The sequence below is a fragment of the Chelon labrosus genome (genome assembly GCF_963514085.1).
Source record: "Chelon labrosus genome assembly, chromosome: 17".
Lineage (NCBI taxonomy): Eukaryota > Metazoa > Chordata > Actinopteri > Mugiliformes > Mugilidae > Chelon > Chelon labrosus.
Genome location: NC_140350.1, coordinates 1,474,022 through 1,497,803, shown reverse-complemented (window position 1 = coordinate 1,497,803; position 23,782 = coordinate 1,474,022). Strand labels below are relative to the sequence as shown.

At 41.0% G+C, this 23,782-nt stretch overlaps 1 protein-coding gene across 1 annotated transcript in view; it reads left to right on the top strand.

The window, feature by feature from the left end:
• The window catches only part of nrg2a (neuregulin 2a), a 53,876-nt gene that overhangs the window by 14,116 nt on the left and 15,978 nt on the right, over positions 1-23,782 (top strand). Inside the window, exon 4 of the mRNA XM_084564751.1 lies at positions 18,141-18,261. Coding sequence (XP_084420877.1) covers positions 18,141-18,261 — 121 coding nt within the window. The remainder of the gene's footprint in view (positions 1-18,140; positions 18,262-23,782) is intronic.

The window sequence follows — 23,782 nt, the reverse complement described above, 5'->3', positions numbered from 1 at the left end:
TTAGATGTTTTCTCTGCTTGATGCATGCCAATGATTTGACCCTTCTCAAACAGACTAACATTTTTTCCATGACCACAGGATGTGTCTTTAGACATGGTTGTTTAAGAAATGAGAAGCTACTCATTGCATCACTTGGGGTTAAATAACTTGTTGCCAGCTGAAAGATAATCACCCATGCAGTAATTATCCAATAGGAGGCTCCTCCCTATTTGCTTAGTTAAATCCAGGTGGCGATTATTTTTATTTTTTTATTTTTTGGCCCGGCAATGTATTTCACTTAAAATAACCAGTTTGAATGAAATGTTGCTCTGTTTTGGATCAAGGGGACATGCCTTTTATTTAGACGCAGCGATGCTTTTCATCCTATTGTCATAAAAGAAATAGCAATTGTGTTAAAAGGCCGCAATGGAGTTTGCCTGCTTGCTATGTTGCAGAAGAAGCACGTAGCCACAGCATTATCTGTGTATGTGTGCCTTCTAGGGAGGGAGAGTGAAAGGAGGGGTGCACATGTAGATGGACAGAGAGAGCAAAGAGAAATAAGAAGAAAATGTGGATAAAAATATAAAAATGTAGGTAAAAGTATGAAGAGGAGGAAGACATGAGCCTGCTGTGTTCCAGAGGAGAGTTTCACACCCATTGTATAACGCAGTTGGTGTTTGCTAGCTTTGTCTAAGGCACTTTCCTGTTCTATCTGATGTCTGCATTCAAGAGCGTGGCCTTCTCTGCCTGTGTGGCACCACTGACAGTATCTTACATGTAAACATGCTAACACGCTTGGCAACGCTTTATCAAAGTGATGTCTCTGAGGAAAACGATCAGCTGTCATACTGACGTGCACAGACAGAAAGTAAAATGTAAGACTGAAGATAGTCAAGTCAAACAGCAGCTCTGTACAGTATCATAATTGCAGCCCTCACATTCAGTGACAGTGTAGCACATGGTTGTAGCTGCTTGCTATCTGTTCTGGTGAATGCAGACTTTGGGAACCGGCACTCAGCTCCACCACATGGTGAATACAGGCCACCACAGCCAAGCTCAGCAGCTCACACAAGATCCTGCATGGTGCCAGTCACTGATTAACTCATTGTTGCGTTTTTGTGCAAGGTGGGGAGTTGCAATAATACATATTTTACAAGTTATTCATTTATTAGATATTTTCTTTCCTGGGGTCAATGGTGGAGTGGGTGTCATTTTTAAATGTGATCAACTCTTGCAATATCCTTTGAATTTCAACTGTTGTGGATTGTTGCTAAGACTGAAAAAGTAGTTTTCTGCTGTTGCAAACAAAACATTTCACCAACCAGCCTCAATAGGTATTTTGATTTATGCATGACATCAATTACACAAGGAGTGCCAGACAAAGCCGACATGTAGCCATGAGGTGTGATTAAATAGGAGTTGCCGAAACATTCCTATTATTTAAAAGTGATAGCTTGTTTAGTGCAAAACCAAGAATCATAGCCCTTGATGTTAAAAACATGAAAACATGTAAGCCCTTTTTGTTGATACTGCACAAATGCTCATTACTCGGGCCAAGACATGTCAGTCTTTGTAGGAGCTACATGGATGTTGCATGCAACTTCGAGTTGTGCAGCATGGTGTACGAATTGCCCCAGGTTAGGAAAAACTAGCAGTATGTTAAGGGCTGAACCTTCCCTCAAAGTAAAGCCGTTTATGCATTCTAAGGCATGCAGTACATTGTGGCTTCACGCCAGCCATGCAGTTTGCCAATAACATTGGCTGATTGGACTTGTGTGAGGATTTTACTTGTGTCTTTCTGTCGGACCAGTAGAAGAGAAACACACACTCAGTGCCAGTTACTGTATAATTATTCGGCACAGATGGTTGGATGTTCTGCTGAGTTGAATGTTTAAGTTGCTTGTTATCAGTGTTTCAGACTTAAGACCCATTTAATACTCTCTCCATTTCTTTGGCTGCTTTGGCTCTGTTTTAGCTGCGTGGGAGTTTTGAAACACAAGATCAATCAGCAGTTTTTACATTCTTTTCCAAGTCCACAAGACTTGCTTCCATGTTTTATTGTTTGTATTTTGCCAACTTCGGCATTGTGACAAAACGCATAACAGTATACAGCATGTGTGGACGTTTGGAATATTGTACGTCTTTAAAGCAGTCTCTGTATGAATTTCTGCCCTTTCAAGAGTAGTTTTTTCAGCCCTATATGCCCAACCCCCAGGGTAGAGGGCCAAGAACCATTTGTTGTCCATGTGGTCTGACCTCTACCCTGTAATCAGTCTGGCATGGTGAGACCTGCTGGCCTTCTGCAGAATGGTGTAGTATATCATTGACTGTTTTCTATAAGGCCAGCATGAAGGAGCAACACTAGTCAAAGTTTGCTTGGCTCCACGTGGCTTCAGATTAAGGCCTCCCATTATCCTACAGGCTGCTGTGTTGTGATAAGCGCTTGTGAGGCAGCCATGTGTCTGCAGGCTGCAGGTCACATCCTTGGGGGGTGCTGTGCACAGCTCCACTGAGAGAGTGTGTGAGCGTCCAGGAATGTGTTGATGGAAATCACAGCTGAACATATGATTGCTCCAACTTCAGCAGTCATGCTGAGGCCCACCAGCAACACTTTTGCACATGCACGCACGCATGCTGTCCCTCCTCCTCCTCTCCTCTTCCCCAACCACGCAGACACATATATGCAAATGTACACCTACATGTTTTCACTCCTTATCCAAAAGTCAAACATGGTCCCACTGTCAAAAAAGGGTTAACTAACTCTAAATATCTGAATCAATCACACTCAAGCATCTCTGCAGTGCCATGGCATGTTCAGTTAGGCGAGACTAAAACTTTAATTCAATTCAGTTCAGTTCAATTCAGTTTTATTTATGTAGCATCTCTTTACAAGAAGTCACACACTGTGACTTCAAGTAGTCTGTTCCGTCACATCCTGCACATCAAGATTCTGACATCAGACCACAGCAGGAGGCTATATTTATTTTTGTGATAATGCACTGTGCTTAATTCATCAGTTATTTGTCGATACATACCTTAAAAAAAAAAATCAAAGGTTGCTTCTGATTAGGTCTAATTTCCAGAAAACAAAACAACGGCAAAAACATAATCAGGACATTTTTCAGTTTTCCTAAACAGATAAGAAGATAACTTGGCACATGCAATTGCAAAAGTACAAGACATGATTCAGTGCTAAATGCTTTGATTCGCGCATTTGTATGCTTTGATTCATGCATTTGTTTGCTATGATTCAGTAACATTTGCCTTGGAATGGAAAGCAATTATTTCACAGGTTTTTAAATCAGTGTTAAATGTTACAGAGGACATGATTTACACAAATAAATAAACACCAGAAAATACTGTCTTTCTTCCAGTAAGTCCTGATATCTATTCTACGTAAGCAAAACATTACAGTAAATACTACTTTGCTCAAGATAAACAATAACATCCTGGTCTCCTTTTATGTCGGTCCTTATTTCACATAGTAAAAACAAAACCTACTCACTCCTACTTTGCAAGCTACAAGATAAACTCATCCCTAATGATGCTAAAGGATGTTAGTTGTGGCCTTGGCTGAATGTGGAGTATCTGTAGGCCATTGATTGCTGTGGCTATGCGGCAGCAGTCATGTCTGAGAGGAACAGACTTTCACATCTGCCGTTTACAAGCCGCTGGAGAACAGCTTGTCAGGTTCCGTGGATCAAGCTGCTTAGTTATGCCCACTTTTTCAAAATACACCAGAGTCCTCAGGTCTGGACAGGCGTTCTTTCAAGGTGGCTGTCTGCACCAGAATTACTGGCATTGTGAGTTTGATGATGAGTTTGACCACAAAACCAAGATCAAGTCCAGGATCTACAGAGCAATACTATAAAAGATACAATAAGCAAGAAACAAATTATTATAAAGAAGGCCACTGTGCTTTTGAAATGTTTCAGAATGTATCCTTTTTCAAATTAGCAAAAAGCTGAACAGCGAAAGTAGCTGTTGTCTTCAAAGTTCTTTGGTGTTGTTCCTGACAGCCTGCAGGCAAATTTACAAAAGATCTTAACCCAGATATTAAAAAGAACTGGATTCATGTAGCTCTTCTTAAGTGTTTTTAAAAAAAACCTGTTTTATCAGCTGAAATGTTTATTTTGTCTGACATTATGTCATGTACCTCATAACAGCGGGAGTGTGTCAGACTTTAGATGTTGTATTCTTGAGGCAGTCATCAACTTGGCTACGCTGCAGTTTGTTTTTGTTTATCGTTAGGGCCTTTCTGTTTTAGTGGGCAGCATCTGGTACATTGCAATGGTTCGGAGCAAACGGAAGGGTTTGCGTCATGAGCAAACAAACTCCCACGGAATCTTCACCGAGCGACCAGGGCACAGCATGCGATGGGTTCCGTGTTTACATTCAGCGGCTTAAGACTTGAAACCTACGTTTAAGGTTTCATTCAAAATCAAAGAGAAGCACTAAATCAATATCAAGAAATTTTCCTTGAGAAATGTTCTTAGAAATTCTGGCACAAGCTAGCAACCACACTACTGTATGCTGGTAATGCCTCGAAGCAAAGAAAACATCTCTGTGTATTAGCTGCTCTTTTGGCATTCTATTGTACATATTTTAATACGAATTAAAGCCTGGGCATGTGTTTTGTAATTATGTTGGTTAACGCTTTATATGTACACCTTATCCATTTTCAGTTGTGCTCACGTGCTTTTCCTTCAACTCCACAACCTGAAGTGAATCCGACAGAAGACGAGTAATGTTTGACTCATAAAACATAAATCAGCACCCTAATATGCAGAGAATGAGTTATTGCCTTTTATATGTGCTAATGTGTCAGAGAAGGAGCAGCTGTTGAATCCTATTATGGTCAGAATCAGAGAAAAACAAGTAAAAGATCTTAGATAAAACTAAAACTTCTCACTGCATTATTATGTTTTGCTTGTTCCTTTAATTCACTTTAATCCCTTCAATCCCATGTGATAAATGGGCGTCCTCAAACAAATATTTGATAACAATTAAGTTATTCAAAATCAAAACACATCTCACTTCTTAGGATATCCAGTAATCTCGCTGTGTTATGTGGGACAGTTAAGCCATCAGTGTGAATGAGTGACGATATTGCTATGTGAGGAAGGAAGCAGCTGTTACACTTGAAGAGCTGAGTGATGTGAGCAGGAGGTGACACAAAGTTTTGCTGTGTGCAGGGCTTTGTTAACGCTTCCAGGGTCCCGACTATCTCAGCCTTAATTTAATAGCATAATAAATTAATCCCTTTCAGCCCTCCTCAGCTGTCCTGGTGGTCTTTTCATGTGAGGTTGGCCTCTACTGCGGGTGACTGTGCAAAGTTCTGTTTTAACTTGCCAAACAACCAACAAGTACTGCCGTGTTCGTTAATACTTTCAAAGAGGAAAAATTATCGCCTAAAAGTTATTCATTGTAATGTAAAGGCTTATTTGCACTGAGTCAGTAATAATTTGCAGTTAAAGTGCAGTGAACAGAGCGAGAACACTGAAACGGGCTCTGTGAGTAAACCATTGTTCACTCACATCAAACAAAATCCTTGCTCCTCCTGTTACCTTGCATTTTTTTCCAAATAGGCCATGACTAATTCTGGGTGTCTTCAAACTTTTTAAAGTTTCTTTGAGTCCGAGAGGAACGTATACTTACCATTCCATTGCTTAAAGCTCAAGAGAATAGTACTTTGGTTGCCACAGCTGTCTCTCATCCTAAACCTCCCATTACTCTATCATGCTGCTTCCTTTTGTTGGTGATTTAGCAACTGTATTCATTATGTCTCTTAGGTTCTTCCCCATAGATTCTGTAGCCGGTATGGAGTAATCGCCAGCAACGTTAAAGCCATTTCCATGTGGGTGTTTAGGTGTGAATGGTAAATGGAGCAGGCCTCACTTCAGTGAATGATACACTCACAGTAAACTCACCCTTTAGTATACAATGGGCTGGCTGCCTAACAAAACACCCTTGCTTCGTCGCCTGTTTTCAGGACAAGTGTGGGTGGTGTGTGTTTACGAGTGAAGGAGGGCTGCAGCGCACACATACATACCGGCTGTGTGCTTTCTGGCTTTCAGGGAACAGCAGGGGGAAAACCTTTCCTCCTAGCAGCTGGCCACTACTGTAGCTGTGAGCTGCTCAAGACCCAAATATGGAGCTGTGGTATATGTCTTCTGTATCTGGTACAAGGTTGCAAACTCTGTCCTTCCTCCAAAATGAGGGCCAGCTGTTGAAGATGAAGGGCAAGAAACATAAGTGGATACCTCACATGCTCTTCCTTAAAAGTAATTAAATGCTCTAGATCAGGGGTATTCAACTAAGTTTTAAAGAGGCCCAGTTAGAGGATATTTCTTGAGGCAAAGGTCTGTTTAACTAGTTAGTGTGAAGTACATTTAAGTAGCCTAGTAGTTATAGCAACATCTGCATGCAATCAATACCTGCTTGTCAAATCAAATAAATTCAGTGCGACTAAAAAGCGTTAACATGCGCTTACATTAATCCTTTTAAAGAAAAAAAGAAAAGATGGGCACATCAGATTTAGCAGAAGCTAATTTCCATCTGTAGTCCCTTGTCACGTGACCTGAACATATATGTATGACTGCAGATCAGCATAATGTTCTCCTATTAACTGAATAAAAGTGAGAAATAAATACAATGTGAAAATTGTGCATGTTCAAATAAAGTGCTTCAGAAAAATAAAATGGAGAGGTAGAGCTTGAATTTCCCTTTTTCTCTCAACCAATTTTACATATAAATCTCAACACTTCATTAGCTATTGAACACTCGTCTTTTTCTCTCCCTTTCTCCGTTTCACTCCTCTTTCTTTAGCTTTCTCAGTCCGCTATTTCTCTCCCTTTGTTTTTTCTCCAAGTATCGCTATCTTTCTTTTTCTGTCTACCGTCTTATCATGTGTAACTTGCCTCTAACTCTCTCATCTCTCTGTACAGTCCCACCTGGAATGCACAGACTTCATTGGCTGAGTGTTATCACATGGGGTGGCTTATCTCTCACGCAATCGGTCTGTGCGTTTTCTCATCCACCAAACTACTACCGAAAACTGCGCCGGTCAAAATAAATAAAGCGCCCCGTAAGATTTTAAATCGTAAGGTCCGTACTCCGTATCTGTATGGGACGGCTTCTGCGTCTGGACCCGGACCGTGGTCCGCCTGTCCAAAGCAGCTACATTTGCTGTTTCTGTCATTCTAACTTATAATAAACATTTTACCTAGGTGGTGTTTGTTTAATTACATTGATTTGTTTAAAACTACAATTTTTTTTTATCTTTCGTGATATTTAGAATTTTATAAATACTTGCAGTTTCTTAAAATTCATCTTATATTAGTCATTACAAGGAAGTTGTCAAATAAGATCCTCTTATAAAACTCTGAGCTGCTTCGAGGTGTTGAAACATTCTGCTGAATGGCCCTTCATCTGCAACGCTGAAGCAATGTTTCACAGATCACGCCTCTTGGCCCTCTGGTTCAAATGTCTCACCTTCAAGTTGCATATCTGCCTCTTCAACCTTTGCATACTGTAACCATCAGAGCTGCTGCCTGTCAGGTGAGTTTACACCAAAGATGTTGCTGAAGTTTAGTAGCTCTTTAGTGGATGACAGTATGTCCTGGAGACATGTGGTGGATTTCCCTTTTCCCAGTGCAGTGATTCAGCTATTTGAATCTTGGGTCAGTTTACTTTTGCTCCCCATGTGTGACTGCAGTGGCCGCATCTACAAGCTCGAAAAGATTCCAACTTAAAGATGCAGTAAACAACAGTATCTCAGGTCAGAGTGGGAAAACGAAAGAAAGAGACATGATCACGCTGAAAACATGGAAGCGGTGCAGCAACCACACTGCTCCGTGGCTGTTCCTGAAAAGACAGAACAGACTTGTCTGGAACTGTGCTGCAGAGAGCACCATGTGTCACTTTCTTGCCAACTGCACACATACCGGTGCCCATCAGTGGCCATACCAGCACCCGTTTATACACCCGCACTGTGCCCTGGCCTTCCTAAGTGCACTTTGCTCCTTTGCAGTGCACGAGCAGCTGTTGTGCAATCACATATTAGGTTGCTCTTTGATTTGACTTTGGCGCTGAGACGATTGAGGCAGGCAAGACCAGGCATATCAGCTATGTGACTGAAAAATGGTAATAGGAGACAAGAATATAAAAGAAGACACACTAGTTGTGGCTGTGGCAGTCTTGCTGAAGAGTGGGTGGTAGATTAATGTTCCTGGCAGGCTCCATTTTGTTCATTTCTAAACATTCCTGTTTGATTCTGGAGGTGTTTGAATTGTGGATAATTTTCTTTTGAAAAAAAGCTTTAAGTGCTCTCTCATTCATAATGGGCTCGTTTGCACACCATACCTACAGTAAATAGTAATTTAATTCCGCTTTGGGTTTTTGACATGAAATCTTTCTTGCTCATTTTGAACTGGGTGCAAAATGCTCGAAGGCACAGATGCTGTATATTGCCATTGACTGGGTGTGGCAATACTTTTTGTGAGGAAGTAGCATGCTTAGTTCTTGTTGGCTTTGGCAAGCTGAAATATTTTCCAACTTATGATCCTGTCAACAAACTATCTTTTCTGAGCCCTCCTCTTCCTTGTTCTACTGCTGTATCCATCTCTTGTTTTGGCCTTTTTTTCTCATTTGTTTCTGTTTCTTTCATTGCTTCTGTTTGTCTGGACTTGTGCTCCTGTTAGAATACATTTTGATTCTAAATCTGAAAAGGATTCTTGTATGATAAACCTTTTATTCTTTAACTGATTAAATTCTAAAAGCAAATGAATTTGCCTATATGACAGAGCCTTCTTGTGGTTAAGTCATTTCTTTTGCTTTGTTACTGATGCAGTTTCTCTCAGGCTGCATTTCTATAAAACTGTAACACTACTATTCAATATCTCCAACAATTAAAATAGCCAAACCCCTTTTTTTCCCGTCATGCGTCAATTATCTTTAACCTCACTGCACATCCTCTTTCACCACATCAGACCCAGCTGTCAACAACTTTATATTGAACAACCCACACTTCCAAATTTAGTCTTTTGTACCTCTCCTTATCTGTTTCTCATATTTATTCATTCCATTGAGGATAGTCAGTCTTTGCAGAACAGCAGAAAGGAACATAATGCAGCGCACACAAGTGTGGCAAGAACGCCATAGAAATATGAACAGGGCTTTAGTATTGAGATAGAAAATCTTGGTCCCAGCTGTAACAGGAGACATGTCAGACATTAACTGCCAAGAGTCAGGAGGTGAGGGGACGTGGGCTCTCAGGGCTTTTTGCTTTTTTGTCGTACATAAAACTGACTTGTGGAAAAGCATGTCTGGGTGGCAGAGCTATTACAAATACCACCCTCTTTATGTGTCTGCTGGTCTATACTTCAGACATTTATCACATTCACTTCTGATTTTTATGGCCTGACATGAACACTTCTCCTTGTTGGAATCATGATGAAGATTTACATGATCAGATAAAACAAAGAGTTGCCCCTGTGTGATACTGCAGTATGATGCTACTTATTGTAGTACTGTATTATAGTATAGTAGACTCATCAGCATGTGACAGATTTATTTATATATATAAAAGTTCCCTTGCTTAATTAATTGCTCTGTGAGATTTTGAACATTTCTAATCTACTTTGCTTCACTACAGAAGTATACTGTCACAGATGAATGTCTGCAAATTGTTTTCACTCAATGACATACTCCCAAATAGGCTTCATAATTTATGTGTTTTATTCTGATAACATTGGTTTTAAGAGTGAAAACTAAAAGCCATAACAAAGTCCAGATGGATCTGGTCCACCGCTGGTTAAATAACTGCCTTGGCTTCCTCCCTGCATGGAATTAGATTCTTGACTTGTGTTTTGAGATGCCTTTCAGTTCAGATGCACTGCTGAGGTGAAAGAGATTAAGCCAAGCTGAAGTAAATTATCAACATTTGTCATAAATTAGGAGGACATGTGCCAGTTGAAAGTGCATTTCATTGCACAATTCAGTGTGAGTCGGGTTGCGAGGTGCATTGCAGGGCTAGAATTCAGTATGAGCACTTTCTGTTTGCTGCATATTCACCGGGTGCCTCAAGGGGAAAAAACTTTGCAAAAGGGACCTCTCTTTTCATTTTTACGATTTTCCTAGAATCCTTTGGAGAGCGTGGAAAGACAGGCATGTTTATGAAGGTTTCCAGATGGTCCGGCTTGCACCCCCAGCTTTTCTTTTCAGTTCTTGGGCCATGAAGGATTAATCAAAGTCAGTGGCAAGGGCTGATAGCTAAACACTGTGGCTCTTTCGAACCCAGAGGAGACCTCTCCTCAACTTCCCTCAACTCAGATTCAGCCCCTGGGCTACAGTGCCAAGGAAAGTCGAAACCCGAGGTTAAAAAACCATGCAAAGTTAACAAAACCTTGGCTGCATAAGTTTAGATAAACAAACTCTGCCCCCAGCTCTGTTTAGCAGAGCAGCTGATCTGCTCCTTAGGTTAAAGGAATTTGTCTCCAACATCCAGCAAGGAGTCAACCTGAACAATACACCTGAACTCTGATCCCTTTTGTGATGTTGGGGAACAGTGCAGCATGACTGGAGACAGACAGCACCATATGGCACAGCCCAAAAAAATGCACCAGAACAAATCGATGGTAGTTGAGTCACTTAGACTGAGGTATTTATAAATTCACTCTTACATGTAAAAGATTTAATTAATGGAGCTTTTAAAAAAGTAATTCTGACTCAGGACCATTTTTAGTGATTGAATGCATTATCACAAGATGAACTGAAAAGATTTCAGGGGCCGTATTCCTAAAGATTCTTAGCTCAAAGAGTTGCTCCTAGTGGCCAAATTCTAAGAAAATTCTTAGTATCATGGTGTTTTTGATGAATTTCCTCTCAAAGTTAAGAGTAGATCCTGGTAAATATAAAAGGTATTCCTAAAGAATCGTAACTCTTAAGAGTGCTCCTAAGGTGAGATGTGTTAAGAGCAGGGAGGAGGACTTTTAGGAGGCTTAGGAGTTTCTTAAGCAGAGGAGAAAATGGCAGAAAGGAGGCATCTACCTATTGTGCTATATTTTCCCATGCCTGCTTCTTGTCTTGTAGTCTGACATTGGGGCCAAATCTACCTCTCAAAACACTTTTATTCTCATTGACCAATTGAGCCAGAGGCAAACACTGTTCCTTTGTCCAGTTGGGCTTCCTACTTCTTTTCTTCTCCATTGCTGTTTCGGTTTGTGGAATATTTGAATGCCAACCAACACTGCTTCTTACAGGCCGGTTAGCAATCACAGAAACTGATGAAGTGCAAAAATTACCAGCATGGTAAATGAATGTAAGCAAATAAATATAACTCAGCATGTGAATACTGTGCAAGTGGGCTTGAGTTTTACACATATTGTAGGAACATTTTAAAGTATAGCTTACTATTTATTTAACAGAGATTTTCTGTTTATGTAAAATATTATTTAGAACTACACAGTCTTCACAGATTAGATTCTATGATTAAGTCTATTGATTTGACAGTCCATTCTATGCCCATTATCACTAAAAGTGTATTTTTTTCTAGCTTTTAGGATCAACCAATCACACCTTTTGAAATGATGACTCATACCTAGCAACAGGAATAACCACACCTCCTCACTAAGATCAGAGTTTCTGTCCATTCCTTGCTCAGAGTTCTCTGAGAATGTTCTGGAATCACTCCGAAACTAAGACTCCTTGCTAGGAATTTTTAGGCTAAGTTAGGAGCTCTCTGAGAGAATCTTTAAGAATACGGGCCCAGATTGCTATGATCAGTCTCAGGTCTCTCTTTTTGTAACTTTTTTTAGCCTTACCATTAGTGTCTGGCCTTTTGGGGATTGGTGCAAATGAAAGCGCTGTCTCTGGAAAGAAGATGACAACAGAAAATAACTTATTAGACAAAGCTATTTTTGTTAAAAGTGCTGCCCACTGTTGTCTTTCCCTTAATTATAACTTCAAACACTATATCAAGACAACAAGCCTTCAATTTGACAGGACTGACTTGAGCAGGTGGAACAGAGGACAGAATGTACAGTATGTAAAGCAACATATTGTACTGATAAAAATTTCCTTTATCAGACACAAGACAGAAAACACTGCCACCCTGCTGAACAGCTGTTTTGCAAGGTAGTGATGAACATGTACAACTGTCGACAAACATTACTGTGGTCTTTTCACAACAGTCTCACAAGAGTCCATCCTCTTTCATTTGCTCAATATTATTAATATTATTCACATGCAATAACTTACTTTGATATAACAGTAACTTCCAAATATCTATGTTTGCATAGTATTGTAGGGAGAACTCGACAGAAGACACTTCAGAGGATAGCTGACTGATGCGAAATGAATGATTTCATCTAATTAATAAATGAAATTTTAAAAAATGACAAAAAAAAACACCTTATCAACTGAGCATTATAAAACAATACACGCCTCTGTATGAAGCTCTGATTAAGAAAAGAAATACTGCATACCTTACACCCATATCACAATCAGTGGTTATGTATGTAACCCAGGTTCACGCAACTTCAACATCTCGGTAGTCCAACTAAAGCAATTTATTGAAAATAAAAGGGTATCTGTTGCAGTTGATAACACTTGTTTAAACATACAGTGCCCAAGACTAATGACATACTGTCTGAAAGATTGTATGAATCTAATATCTCATCCAGTCAAAGGAATATATTTATTGGCATGCTCGAAGTTGTGTTGTGTTTATTTTAAAACAATGTATTACCTTACTGAGAGTCAACTCAAATTTGCAAAATCGAATTAAATGTTAACACACTGCAGCAATTTCAGTGTAATTTGGTATTATTTTTTTATTCCGAGTCAAACACCCTTAGATTCGGTGCTCGTCTGTTGTTTAAGTGTGTATCTCTAAGTATGTCAATAAATTTTTAGGCCTTGTCATGAGTTTTGATCTCGAGTAAACATGTGGTGCAGCCTGAGTAAACATCGTATTGGCTGAACCATATAACCTCAAAAAGAAAACACTGCTCTTGTTACATCACAGGGTCTGTGTGCACCTCTCCTTGTATGGGTTTCCCAGTAACCAAAGTAACTGATCTACTACCTGCGATGTGTGATGTTTGTGTTGTGACTCTGATATTCTTCTGATTTGTTGGTTTGTCATGTTATAGTTCATTCAGACTCAATGTAAGGGGCCAGGAGGAGCTCTGTGGGTCACTACAGAACTTGCTGTGCGTTATACGGACCACATGTAAAGGGTATGGACGTGGTTGTTGTATGGTATGCATGCAAAGAGCAAATCTTTGACACTAGAAACTGTCTCGAGTCCTTGGTGTATATGTTGAGGGGAACAAAAGCACTCTGGGTAAGCTTATTCCACATTTAACCCAGTCACAAAATGACCCCAACCTAATGTGGGAAATGAAAAAATAATTATACTTTGGTTTAAAGAAACCAAACCCTTTGAGAGAAGCTCAAAAGAAGAGTCACTGATTTTTTTTTCTTTTTGGGTGAGGATTATTTGTTGGCTCCGCTTTCATTTGCACACATTGTGCTCTTTGTCTACGCTTGTAATGCTGAAGTGCATCCAAATGCTGCTGCGTTTCTGAGTCTGGATCACACCACCTGCCTAGCTACTCTAGTCTACCGATGACCTGAAAGTGACACGTTTAGAAAACACCATTAAACTGTAGCTACGTGGGAGGGTTATACTATTTCCCTCTAAACTGCACAAGGCTCTGCATATACATCGGTTACGGTTCGTGCCACCCACCATCACAAGTAAATTCTCAACCTGTGGGAGACACTGCAGTGAAATCTAGCACTGAACAATAAAATCAACAACTCTCACCAAGCATGACTTAGTCACCTTCTTGTGGTTTGCCAATATTACACCACTAAATTAGTTGTTACAGCAGATAATTGAAGGTAAATTCAACATATGCCACTCAATGTTTCCTCAATTGTGTAATTCAAAACTTATTTCACGTGTATTACAATTCTTTATAAAAATATATGCACTTGCAAGAAGAAAAAATATGATGGATATTCCAACAAACTGATCAGTTTGTTATTGCTGATTAAATTATTTATCAAGAGGATGTGTGCACTCAGCCAGAAACCACCTCTGGCTGCGGATGTAGAGAAGAGGTGCTAAAAAAGTCTCATTAAGAAAGACAGGGTCATCTCAGGTCCTGTCCTGATATTTTACTGCAACTCAGCAGATTTTTAGGTACTCTTTGTCAAATTTTAAATGCTTATTATATATCCTGAAGTAGTTGAACATGTGTTATACGGCCATCAAGCATAACATTATGACTGCCTGTCTAATATTGTGCCTCCAAAACAGTATCAGAGAATGGACATGGGCCTTCTGCGGATGTCCTGTGGTGTCTGGCAACAGAATGTTGTTAGTGGGGGCCTCTGGGTCCTATGGGTTGAGGGGAGGGGCCTCTGTGGATCAGGCTTGTTCCAGTGCATTCCACAGATACTTGATCAGTTTGGGATCTAGGGAATTTGGAGGCCAGGTCAACACCTTGTGCTGTTTTTCGTGTGTCAGGCTGCATCTTGCTGGGGATGGCTGTTGCCATCGAGGAACGTCATTGCTATGTACTATGGGTTAGTTATACATGGGCCAGACCCTAGCCACACTATCAGGAATATGATCAATATTCACATAAATACTGTTTTTTATTTTACTTTACTGATTATAGTTATGTCTATTCCCTTTGTACGGTCATATAAATCAGGATGTCTAAATATTCTGCTCAAGATGTAACAAAACCGAATTTCTGCTATGGGGGAATAACTGGAAGACAAGATGAAAAAAAAAAGAGAGGACAGCAGAGAAAAGGAGGCCAGCGGGAGAAAACTGGGACTCTTACTGTGCAGTGTCATAGATTAGATGTCAGATGATGACTGCAGGCCTGTAAATGTTCCCAATTGGATTGTTTTGTTAGTATTGGGATACGTGCCATCTTTGAAGCCACTGAAGGCAGCAGCACTTGTGAAGAAACGTTTTTTTTTTTCTTTATAAAACTACTGCGTGTTTCGAAAGGTTTGGCATTCGTCCATGCTGCTGCGACACAGTTTAGATCTACAATGATTCATGATCATTTATCATAGTTACGTTTGCTACTGTTAACTACATTTAATAGACATCAAGAGTGAAATACAGGTAGAGTTTTTTCTGCAGGACCCTTTAGAACTGAACTTTGGGAGCTCTTTGCCAGCATGTTAAGCCGTTATGTAATAAATTGTTTTGGTATTGTTTAAAGTGCTACTGTATCCTTTCAGAGATATCATTTAAGAAGATTTACAAATGAATAGCTACAGATCCAAGACAAATACAGACTTCCTTTGGTGTGTATTGTCCCAAGAAGGCTTTTATTTTTTGCTGCATTTAGATTAAATTAATCTGCACAGAAAAGTGTTTCTGGTCTTCCCAGAAGCTCTTGAATACAGGCAGGTGGTGTTAAGTCTGGACAGTGTGTGTGTAGGTGGTGGCAGAGTTTGCTGGCACATGCTCCGTAGATGGTCTCATTTCCCAACTTGGGAAGCGTTTTTGTTTGTTTGTTAGTTTTTTTTTTTATTTCGGCGTGTTCGTGTAAATTGCCCTAACCTAAACATTAAATTGAAGAAACATGCCAACAAATGACAAATAACATGTATTATTGTGATTGTTTTGTTTTTTTGCTCCAAGCATTGCACTGGTCAATGTATCGAGATGCTTGCCCATGGAGACATAATGTAAAAAGGAACATATGAAGAGCAGAGAGTATGTTGTTTTTCAATTAGAATTTATTTGAAGTTAGGATTAGCAGTAAGCTAATTTGGGTCTAAGAATAGTTCTAAAAGTACATGTTGGAAATGTTGAAAACAGGACAAAAAAGACTGCAATGAGACAGATCTGGTATGACCAGTAACCAAATAAACTTTGACAGCAGACCTTGTCCGCGGTTCAAATATCAGTCCTGATCCTTTCTGTGTGAAGTTCACATGTCCGCCACCTACCTGTGTGGGTTTTCTCCGGGTCATCTGTTTTCCACCCACATGTAAGCCAGGTGGACAGGAGATGATGTGTTGAGTATGACTGTGGGTGTGTTAACCCGCCCTGTGCAGGACTGATGATCTGTCCGGGATGTTTCCCTCCCTTCCACCAGTGCCTTCTGGGACAGGCTGTCATGGTTCTGGGTTTTTTGATTCCTGTGTTCATGTTTTGAGTTTTGTTCATGTTTCATGTTTTTCAGTTTCCTGTTTTATTTTGTTAAGTTCTTGATTTCCTGCTATGTGTTAACTCCCTGTGTTTTTCGTTTTGATTGGGTCATTGCTTTCTCCTTGTGTTATGTCTTGGATTTGCTTCACCTGTGTCTCGTCACCCCTCTGTTCCCTGTGTGTATATATAGCCCTGCCTTCCCCTTTGTTTCTTGTTGTGTCATACTGTTTTTTTTTTGTTTAGTTTTTTTCCATTTCTCTGTGTTTCCAGTGTTCCCAGTGTTCTTGATCTCTTGTCTTGTGATGTTACGTTTTTTGTCCTTTTGAAAGTTTTGATTTTTGTTTTTGGAATACCTGCTGTCTCAGCAGTGCTTTCTGTTTGGTCTTGTTTCATTTTTGTTTAATTACATTCAGTTTTTGCCTACTCCTGCCTCCTCACCTACTGTCCAGCATTTGGGTCCTACCTCTCCTTGAAAAACCGTGACACAGGCTGCTGTCCTATATAGATGTTGTGTCGCTTTTTTTTGCTGCGTTTTGTTTTTCGTGTTTTACAATGGAGGCCTGCACAAAGCTTTTATTTTGGGCATGGGGTGTTTTATTTTTTTTACAATGTTGTGAGCTTAGTTTTTTTATTGACAGCTTCATCTGATCTTTTCATGAGATGCTTAACATGCCTGCACTAAAAGTAAAGGTCAGGTGATGATAAAGTATTTCTAAATAACTGGTGAACCTGGAAAAGTTATTGGAAAATTGTCACCAATAAGTGTTGCATTTTAAGGAAGCTTTGAAACATTACAGCTTATGATTTGAGGCTAAATGAAATACATTATTACCTCTAAAACATGAAAGGTCATCTAAAAACCACAGCTCAAATTAGCTCATCTTGAGTTTGAGTTTGTCTAGACTTTATTTTTGAATATAATGCAGAGAGATGACATCCTATTCTAGGGCTGACTTACATTTACTAAAACAAAACCTAACATTTCAAGCTTTTCTAATAATATTGTGTTTGGACTTTGCAAAGTGCTGACTAATTCATGTTCGTCACATACCGGAAAGTGAAGTGCAGACTGATCTCATCTGTTTGCTTTGCTAACTAGCATGGGAATTAACCTCTGTTGTTTTAGCCAAACCAGAAGTCTGCCTCTGAACAAAGCTGCACACTTCTCCAGTCAGAAGAAAGTGTTTCTTTTTAACTGTTACTGGAGTTGTGAAATCTTGTTGTGGTGGCAAACAGCCTGCTACATGTCCGAGCCTAGCAGTGTACCGGGTGAATTAAAAACCCTTGTCGCCTTTCTCATCACAGCACTCCGCACCACATGAGCTGCCGAAGCTAACGCACTGTAGCTGTAAAGCACTACCAACTGGAAATTTCTGTTTCCTCACCAACAAATTATCACATTCTGCCAAGGTGCTAATAGTGCCTGACAACAGGTTGCAATCACGTGTCAACGTCTGACATGTGAAGCACACTCCTCCCGCCTCAAGCCCAATCCTGCCACAGTGCACTCCTGCGCTCAGCACTCCTCTTCCTTCGATCGGTCCCACTTCTGATTAGCAGACTTCATCCCAAACACATTATATCTATTCAGCCTAGGGAATAAAGTGCAGAGACATGACATGTTGGGCCATTCCAAGAACCTGAGTCAATGCATAAACAACTCCTACGCTGTGTCAGGGAAATATTTATCTTTGCTCGTAGAACTTCTTGAGATAGTGTCAACACTGCTTAGGGACACAATTACATTTCAGGATGGAAAACTAAGAGTGCTTGTGGAAATACAAGTGTATAATACGAGTAAAGCTCTGAATGCTTGTGTAGATATCATGTGGACAACCAATATCATATTAAATGAAAAAGTCTCATTTATCATGGTGTTTCTACATTTATTCATCTTAGAGTGGCTATTACGGAACTAAAATGGATAGCTTGCTTTTCTTTTTTTTTTTTTTTCTTCTTTCAGTAACCACAACACTGTCTCCAGGCTCAGGCCACGCCAGAAGATGCAACGACACAGAGAAGTCCTACTGTGTGAATGGCGGCGACTGTTACTTCATCCATGGGATAAATCAGCTTTCCTGCAAGTGAGTAATCTCCTCTATTGTTTTTTGCTCTTTGAAAACTTAATTTCCATTCTCAGTGTTTGTTCTTTGACCGTTTTTTTTTTTTGTTCCACTCTCTGAATGAAGTCTTTCTTTGTGACGCCTTCACTATTCTTTAACATTCTAACTAACATTTTTTTTATCTTGCTACTTATTTTCATGAGATCGCTTTATTCCCGTATTCTTTCTTTCAGCAGCAGCAGCAGCAGCAGAAACACATCACAGGAAAACACTGCCTAACTACCCACCTGTTGTGTATTTTAACACTAATAATGGAGGGAGGAGGTGGTGTGCTCATCCTTTTAAGTCATGTTTAGTGTATAGGAGGGCTGCACATTAAAAGCCTTTTTTAAAAATGTCATGAGTCACTGGTTTAGTAGTGAGCAAATATTTATGCCTGTTAGAGGCCCCCAATGAGGTAAATAGAATCATTGCTTACATTTAGCGGAGGGGATCAAGACCTGTGTGTAAAGTGTGCTGGAGGAACCATGTATCTCTGCTTTTCAGGAAGAAAACAGGTTGACATTATCACAGAAACAACCTTTTTTTTTTCTTCTTTGACATTTACATATTAGTTTGTTTAAACTCAAGGTCAAGACACGTTACTTGGGATGATGGTCAAAAGAGATGAACATAAGCAATTGCTTTCTTGCTCTCATTATCAGAAGCCATATTTTTTTTTTATTTAGATGCAATTATGAGTCAGATACTAAATTAGAAAATCATCAGAAAATTGTCGCACTGATTCACCTATATCATTGCTATTCACTATTTTGAAGCAAAACCGTCCAGTGTTCAAAGAAAATAGCCATTAGTGCTAGCTATTTGAAACAGTAATAGAGTTCCAACAACAGAAAATATAAGCAACACATTGTCATGGCTATCAGAAAATATGCTGCATGTATTGTAAGACCATATGTCAACGTAGCATAAGTCCTCTGGCTGGTTTGATATACAGCCGAAACATTGGCTCTTGTGCCCAGTTGGCCAGGGGAAGAATGCTCAACAAGCAATGAGGACATGGCTGTGACAGCCGTTCAATGTGCTCTGTACAAATTGGAGACAGCAGTAACTCAATTGCTGTGGCTAATTCACTCATGGCTGGGGCATGGGTCCAGAAAAGTTGGATAATACAGTGAAGGTCTGCAGCGATGTGTTGCCCCACAGACATCTCATTCCATATAGGCCAGGCTTCAGTGGGTATTACTATTACACCAGCTAAACGAGTCCTGCAGACAGCTAGCCCTACTTTTACAGCCAGATCCTCCACTTTGAGATGTAAACCTTGTGTTAGGGAGGCGTGAGGTTAATAACTGACCAACAGAAAGTAACTCGCTAAACTAAACTAAAATACATTTCATCTGATGATTTCCTACACAACATTGTCATTAACACTAGAAGTCCCAGAGAGCAGCCATTTGGCTTTTCTACCTATAAAACCCAGAGGGCAGCCGATCGGCTGGAAGGCTTTTAGCTAATATCCTAAATCACCTGTGAACCCTCCTTTGGTTATGTAAACGAGGCAATCACTGGGGCACCACAGGAGGGGACATGCTGAGCCACTTCAAGGAAACTTGTGGGGAGGGGAGGGGGAGTGGGCCCAGAGAGCTTATGGGGGACGGGGTTGGTACACAGAGCAGTGTTCACTTCTAACCTGGCAACACCTTGGCTGCGTTCAGACTGCAGACGGATCTGATTCAAATCTGATTCCTTCTCATATCCGATTTTTAGGGCTGACTGTTCACACTGCCTTTAGCAAGTGTCCAAATCGGATATGGTTCTGTTCAGACTGGGCCACATTCTTCACCGGTCTGATAGGTTGCTGTAGCAACGAGCGGAAGCGTCATTCAGCACGTGTATTTGTCAGACGTTATATAATTGCGACAGCGACAAGCAAAACAACAACAAACAACACATGGATGTACGTCACGTCAGTGTAAAGATTTATAAGGCATGCAGTTTCTTCCTCTGTCCAAGGCGAATTGTTTTCAAAGTCCTCCTCCATTGTGATAGCTGTAATATCACTGTCCGTGGCCGTAACGTGGCTCCTCCACAACGGAAATAGGCATCCAGTCTGGCGCATTGGTTCTGGCCTGGCGTCGCGTAAGTGACGTCACGGACAGTCAAAACCCATCTGAGTGTTGGGAGCTGTTCAGACTGAGACGCATCTGTCCATATCCGATACGAATGCGATATGAAACTACCTCTGGATGTGGTTTGCAACCGTTTGGCAAAAATCGGATTTCATGTGATCTGTCACTGTTCAGACTTCAAAATCGAGATCCGATTCAAATCTGAATGGGCTAAAAATCGGATTTTGGCTGGCAGTCTGAACGCAGCCCTTGAGACAGAAACTGGTTCATCCCAAAGACAAAACACCTTGACATAAAATGGGGGAGGGGGGAATCAGAGAGGAGCAGGATTGCTGGGGGTTTGGAGGCCAGAGTGTGTGGGGGAGGGAGGCACACCTGAGGGCTGTGAACTCATTTGCTCTGTCCGGGCTGCTAGTGACTGTCTTTCTTTCACCAGTTTCACCAGGTGGCAGCCTGGGCAGAACAAATGAGCTGAATCAAAATGTAATATATGTAGAAGGATGTAGAAGTTATCAGGACCCTACAACACTGGGCTTCCAACATCCCCACCAGACACATAGGAAAAGTAAAAGAACAGAACCACATCAAAAAAGCGCTCAAAATCTGTGGTTATCCCAACTGGGCCTTCATGATATTTACACATATTTACAAATAATAATTAAAAAAAATGCATTATCAGGATACAGTGTTAGAGAGTGGAAGTGAGTGAGACTTAGACTTAGAACTTAGACTTAAAACTTTATTGATCCCTTTGGGGTGACTCCCTCAGGGAAATTTGAGTTTTCTGCAGCAGCAAGCACGCAGAGCAGTTTGCAGACAAACAACAGCAGTGGTTTGCAAATAGTTATAGAAAAAGTGATTGAATAATAAAATGGTGAACATTAAATAATGAACGGTGAACTTCCTTTGAGTGGGATTAAAATAAGCTGTAGTAAAACTCTAGTAGGGAAAAATAAACAGTAAGTAACAGTAAGCTCGGGTGGGGACTGACCGGACAGAGACGGGCGAAAGATGGCACAGTGTAGTGTGAAGAACAGGTGGGGACAAGTCTCCATTTCACCCCTCCATCTCCATACGACGCAGATGGAGAGCCAACGGCTAAGGCCAGGAGGTCCATCTTGAGTCTTCTTCAGAGCTTCCTGTGTTTTATCACTCTGGAAATGCTTGGTTCCATTCGAGACTGTACTGTTGAACACACACAGCAAACGGAGCATGTGGACTGGTTCATGGCCCTCCTTGAACTAATGGCATTTATTGCTATTGTCATCTTGCGGGGGCTGACCAAGGTTCCATCACTGCGTGACTGCTGGTCAGCAAACCTGGGAAACCCCCAGATCATTGCAACTATGTCCCGAAATCGCTTCCAAGACATCATGCGACACCTACGCTTTGATGACAAGGACACCCGCAGTGAGCGAGCAAAGACAGATAAGTTTGCTGCAATTTCCGGTGTGTGGGGATCGTTTGTCACCAACTGCATCACATCCTACAACCCTGGTCGACACATCACCATTGATGAACAGCTTTTCCCGTCAAAGACTCGCGACAAAACCTGACAAGTTTGGGATCAAGTTTTGGGTGGCTTGTGACTTGAAATCCAAATACATCTGCAATGTCCTCCCATATCTTGGAAAGGACCCCAGTCATCCCAGTGGGGAGAGACTGTCCGAGAATGTAGTTATGAGGCTGATGGAACCATTCCTGGACAAGGGCAGAAATGTAACCACGGACAATTTCTTTACATCGCTGTCACTTGCACAACGACTGCTTAGCCGGAAAACCACCATTATCGGCACAGTCAACAGGATTCGGCGAGAAATTCCACAATCAACAAGACAGAGGGACCGCGATGAATTCACCACTCAGGTATTTTCAACCACTGGTGCCACGCTGATGGTGTATGCGCCCAAACGGAAGAAGACAGTCTACATTCTCAGCAGCATACACAGCGTGGTTCAGACTGAGAATACCACCAAAAGGAAGCCAAACACTGTCACCCTTTACAACACCACAAAGTGCGGCGTTGATGTGATGGACCAGATGGTGCGGGAGTACACTGTCCGCACAGGAACACGGCGCTGGCCAGTCGCTGTGTTCTATAACATGATTGATATGGCAGCACTGAATGCATATGTGCTCTATCAAGCATGCACCGGGAGGCATGCAGAAAGGAGATGGCTTGGCAGTGCTAGCATTGTGCGTGATTATTGAAATGTACTCACCTCACTCACTGTTACTTACTGTTTATTTTTCCCTACTAGAGTTTTACTACAGCTTATTTTAATCCCACTCAAAGGAAGTTCACCGTTCATTAATGTTCACCATTTTATTATACAATCACTTTTTCTATAACTATTTGCAAACCACTGCTGTTGTTTGTCTGCAAACTGCTCTGCGTGCTTGCTGCTGCAGAAAACTCAAATTTCCCTGAGGGAGTCACCCCAAAGGGATCAATAAAGTTTTAAGTCTAAGTCTAAGTCTCACTCACTTCCACTCTCTAACACTGTATCCTGATAATGCATTTTTTTTATTATTATTTGTAAATATGTGTAAATATCATGAAGGCCCAGTTGGGATAACCACAGATTTTGAGTGCTTTTTTGATGTGGTTCTGTTCTTTTACTTTTCCTATGTGTCTGGTGGGGATGTTGGAAGCCCAGTGTTGTAGGGTCCTGATAACTTCTACATCCTTCTACATATATTACATTTTGATTCAGCTCATTTGTTCTGCCCAGGCTGCCACCTGGTGAAACTGGTGAAAGACAGACAGTCACTAGCAGCCCGGACAGAGCAAATGAGTTCACGGCCTTCAGGTGTGCCTCCCTCCCCCACACACTCTGGCCTCCAAACCCCCAGCAATCCTGCTCCTCTCTGATTCCCCCCCTCCCCCATTTTATGTCAAGGTGTTTTGTCTTTGGGATGAACCAGTTTCTGTCTCAAGGTGTTGCCAGGTTAGAAGTGAACAGCCACCCTCTCCCCCATAAACTCTCTGGGCCCACTCCCCCTCCCCTCCCCACGGGTTTCCTTGAAGTGGCTCAGCATGTCCTCTCCTGTGGTGCCCCAGTGATTGCCTCGTTTACATAACTAAAGGAGGGTTCACAGGTGATTAGGATATTAGCTAAAAGCCTTCCAGCCGATCGGCTGCCCTCTGGGTTTTATAGGTAGAGCAAAAAATGCTGGGACTTCTAGTGTTAAGTACACAGAAAGCATAAACAAGAATTTATTTTTTTCTACAATGTAAAATAGCATTTGACAAGTGAAATGATGCCTCCCAATTGCTTCTTTTTGTCTACCAACACTTTAAAACTCAAGGATCTTCAGTTTGGGTGAATTACTTTCCTGTCATGTGACAGTTTTATCACTGGTTAACTGGTTATTTTGTCTTTGTTGAGAGGAGAAAATAAAATAAG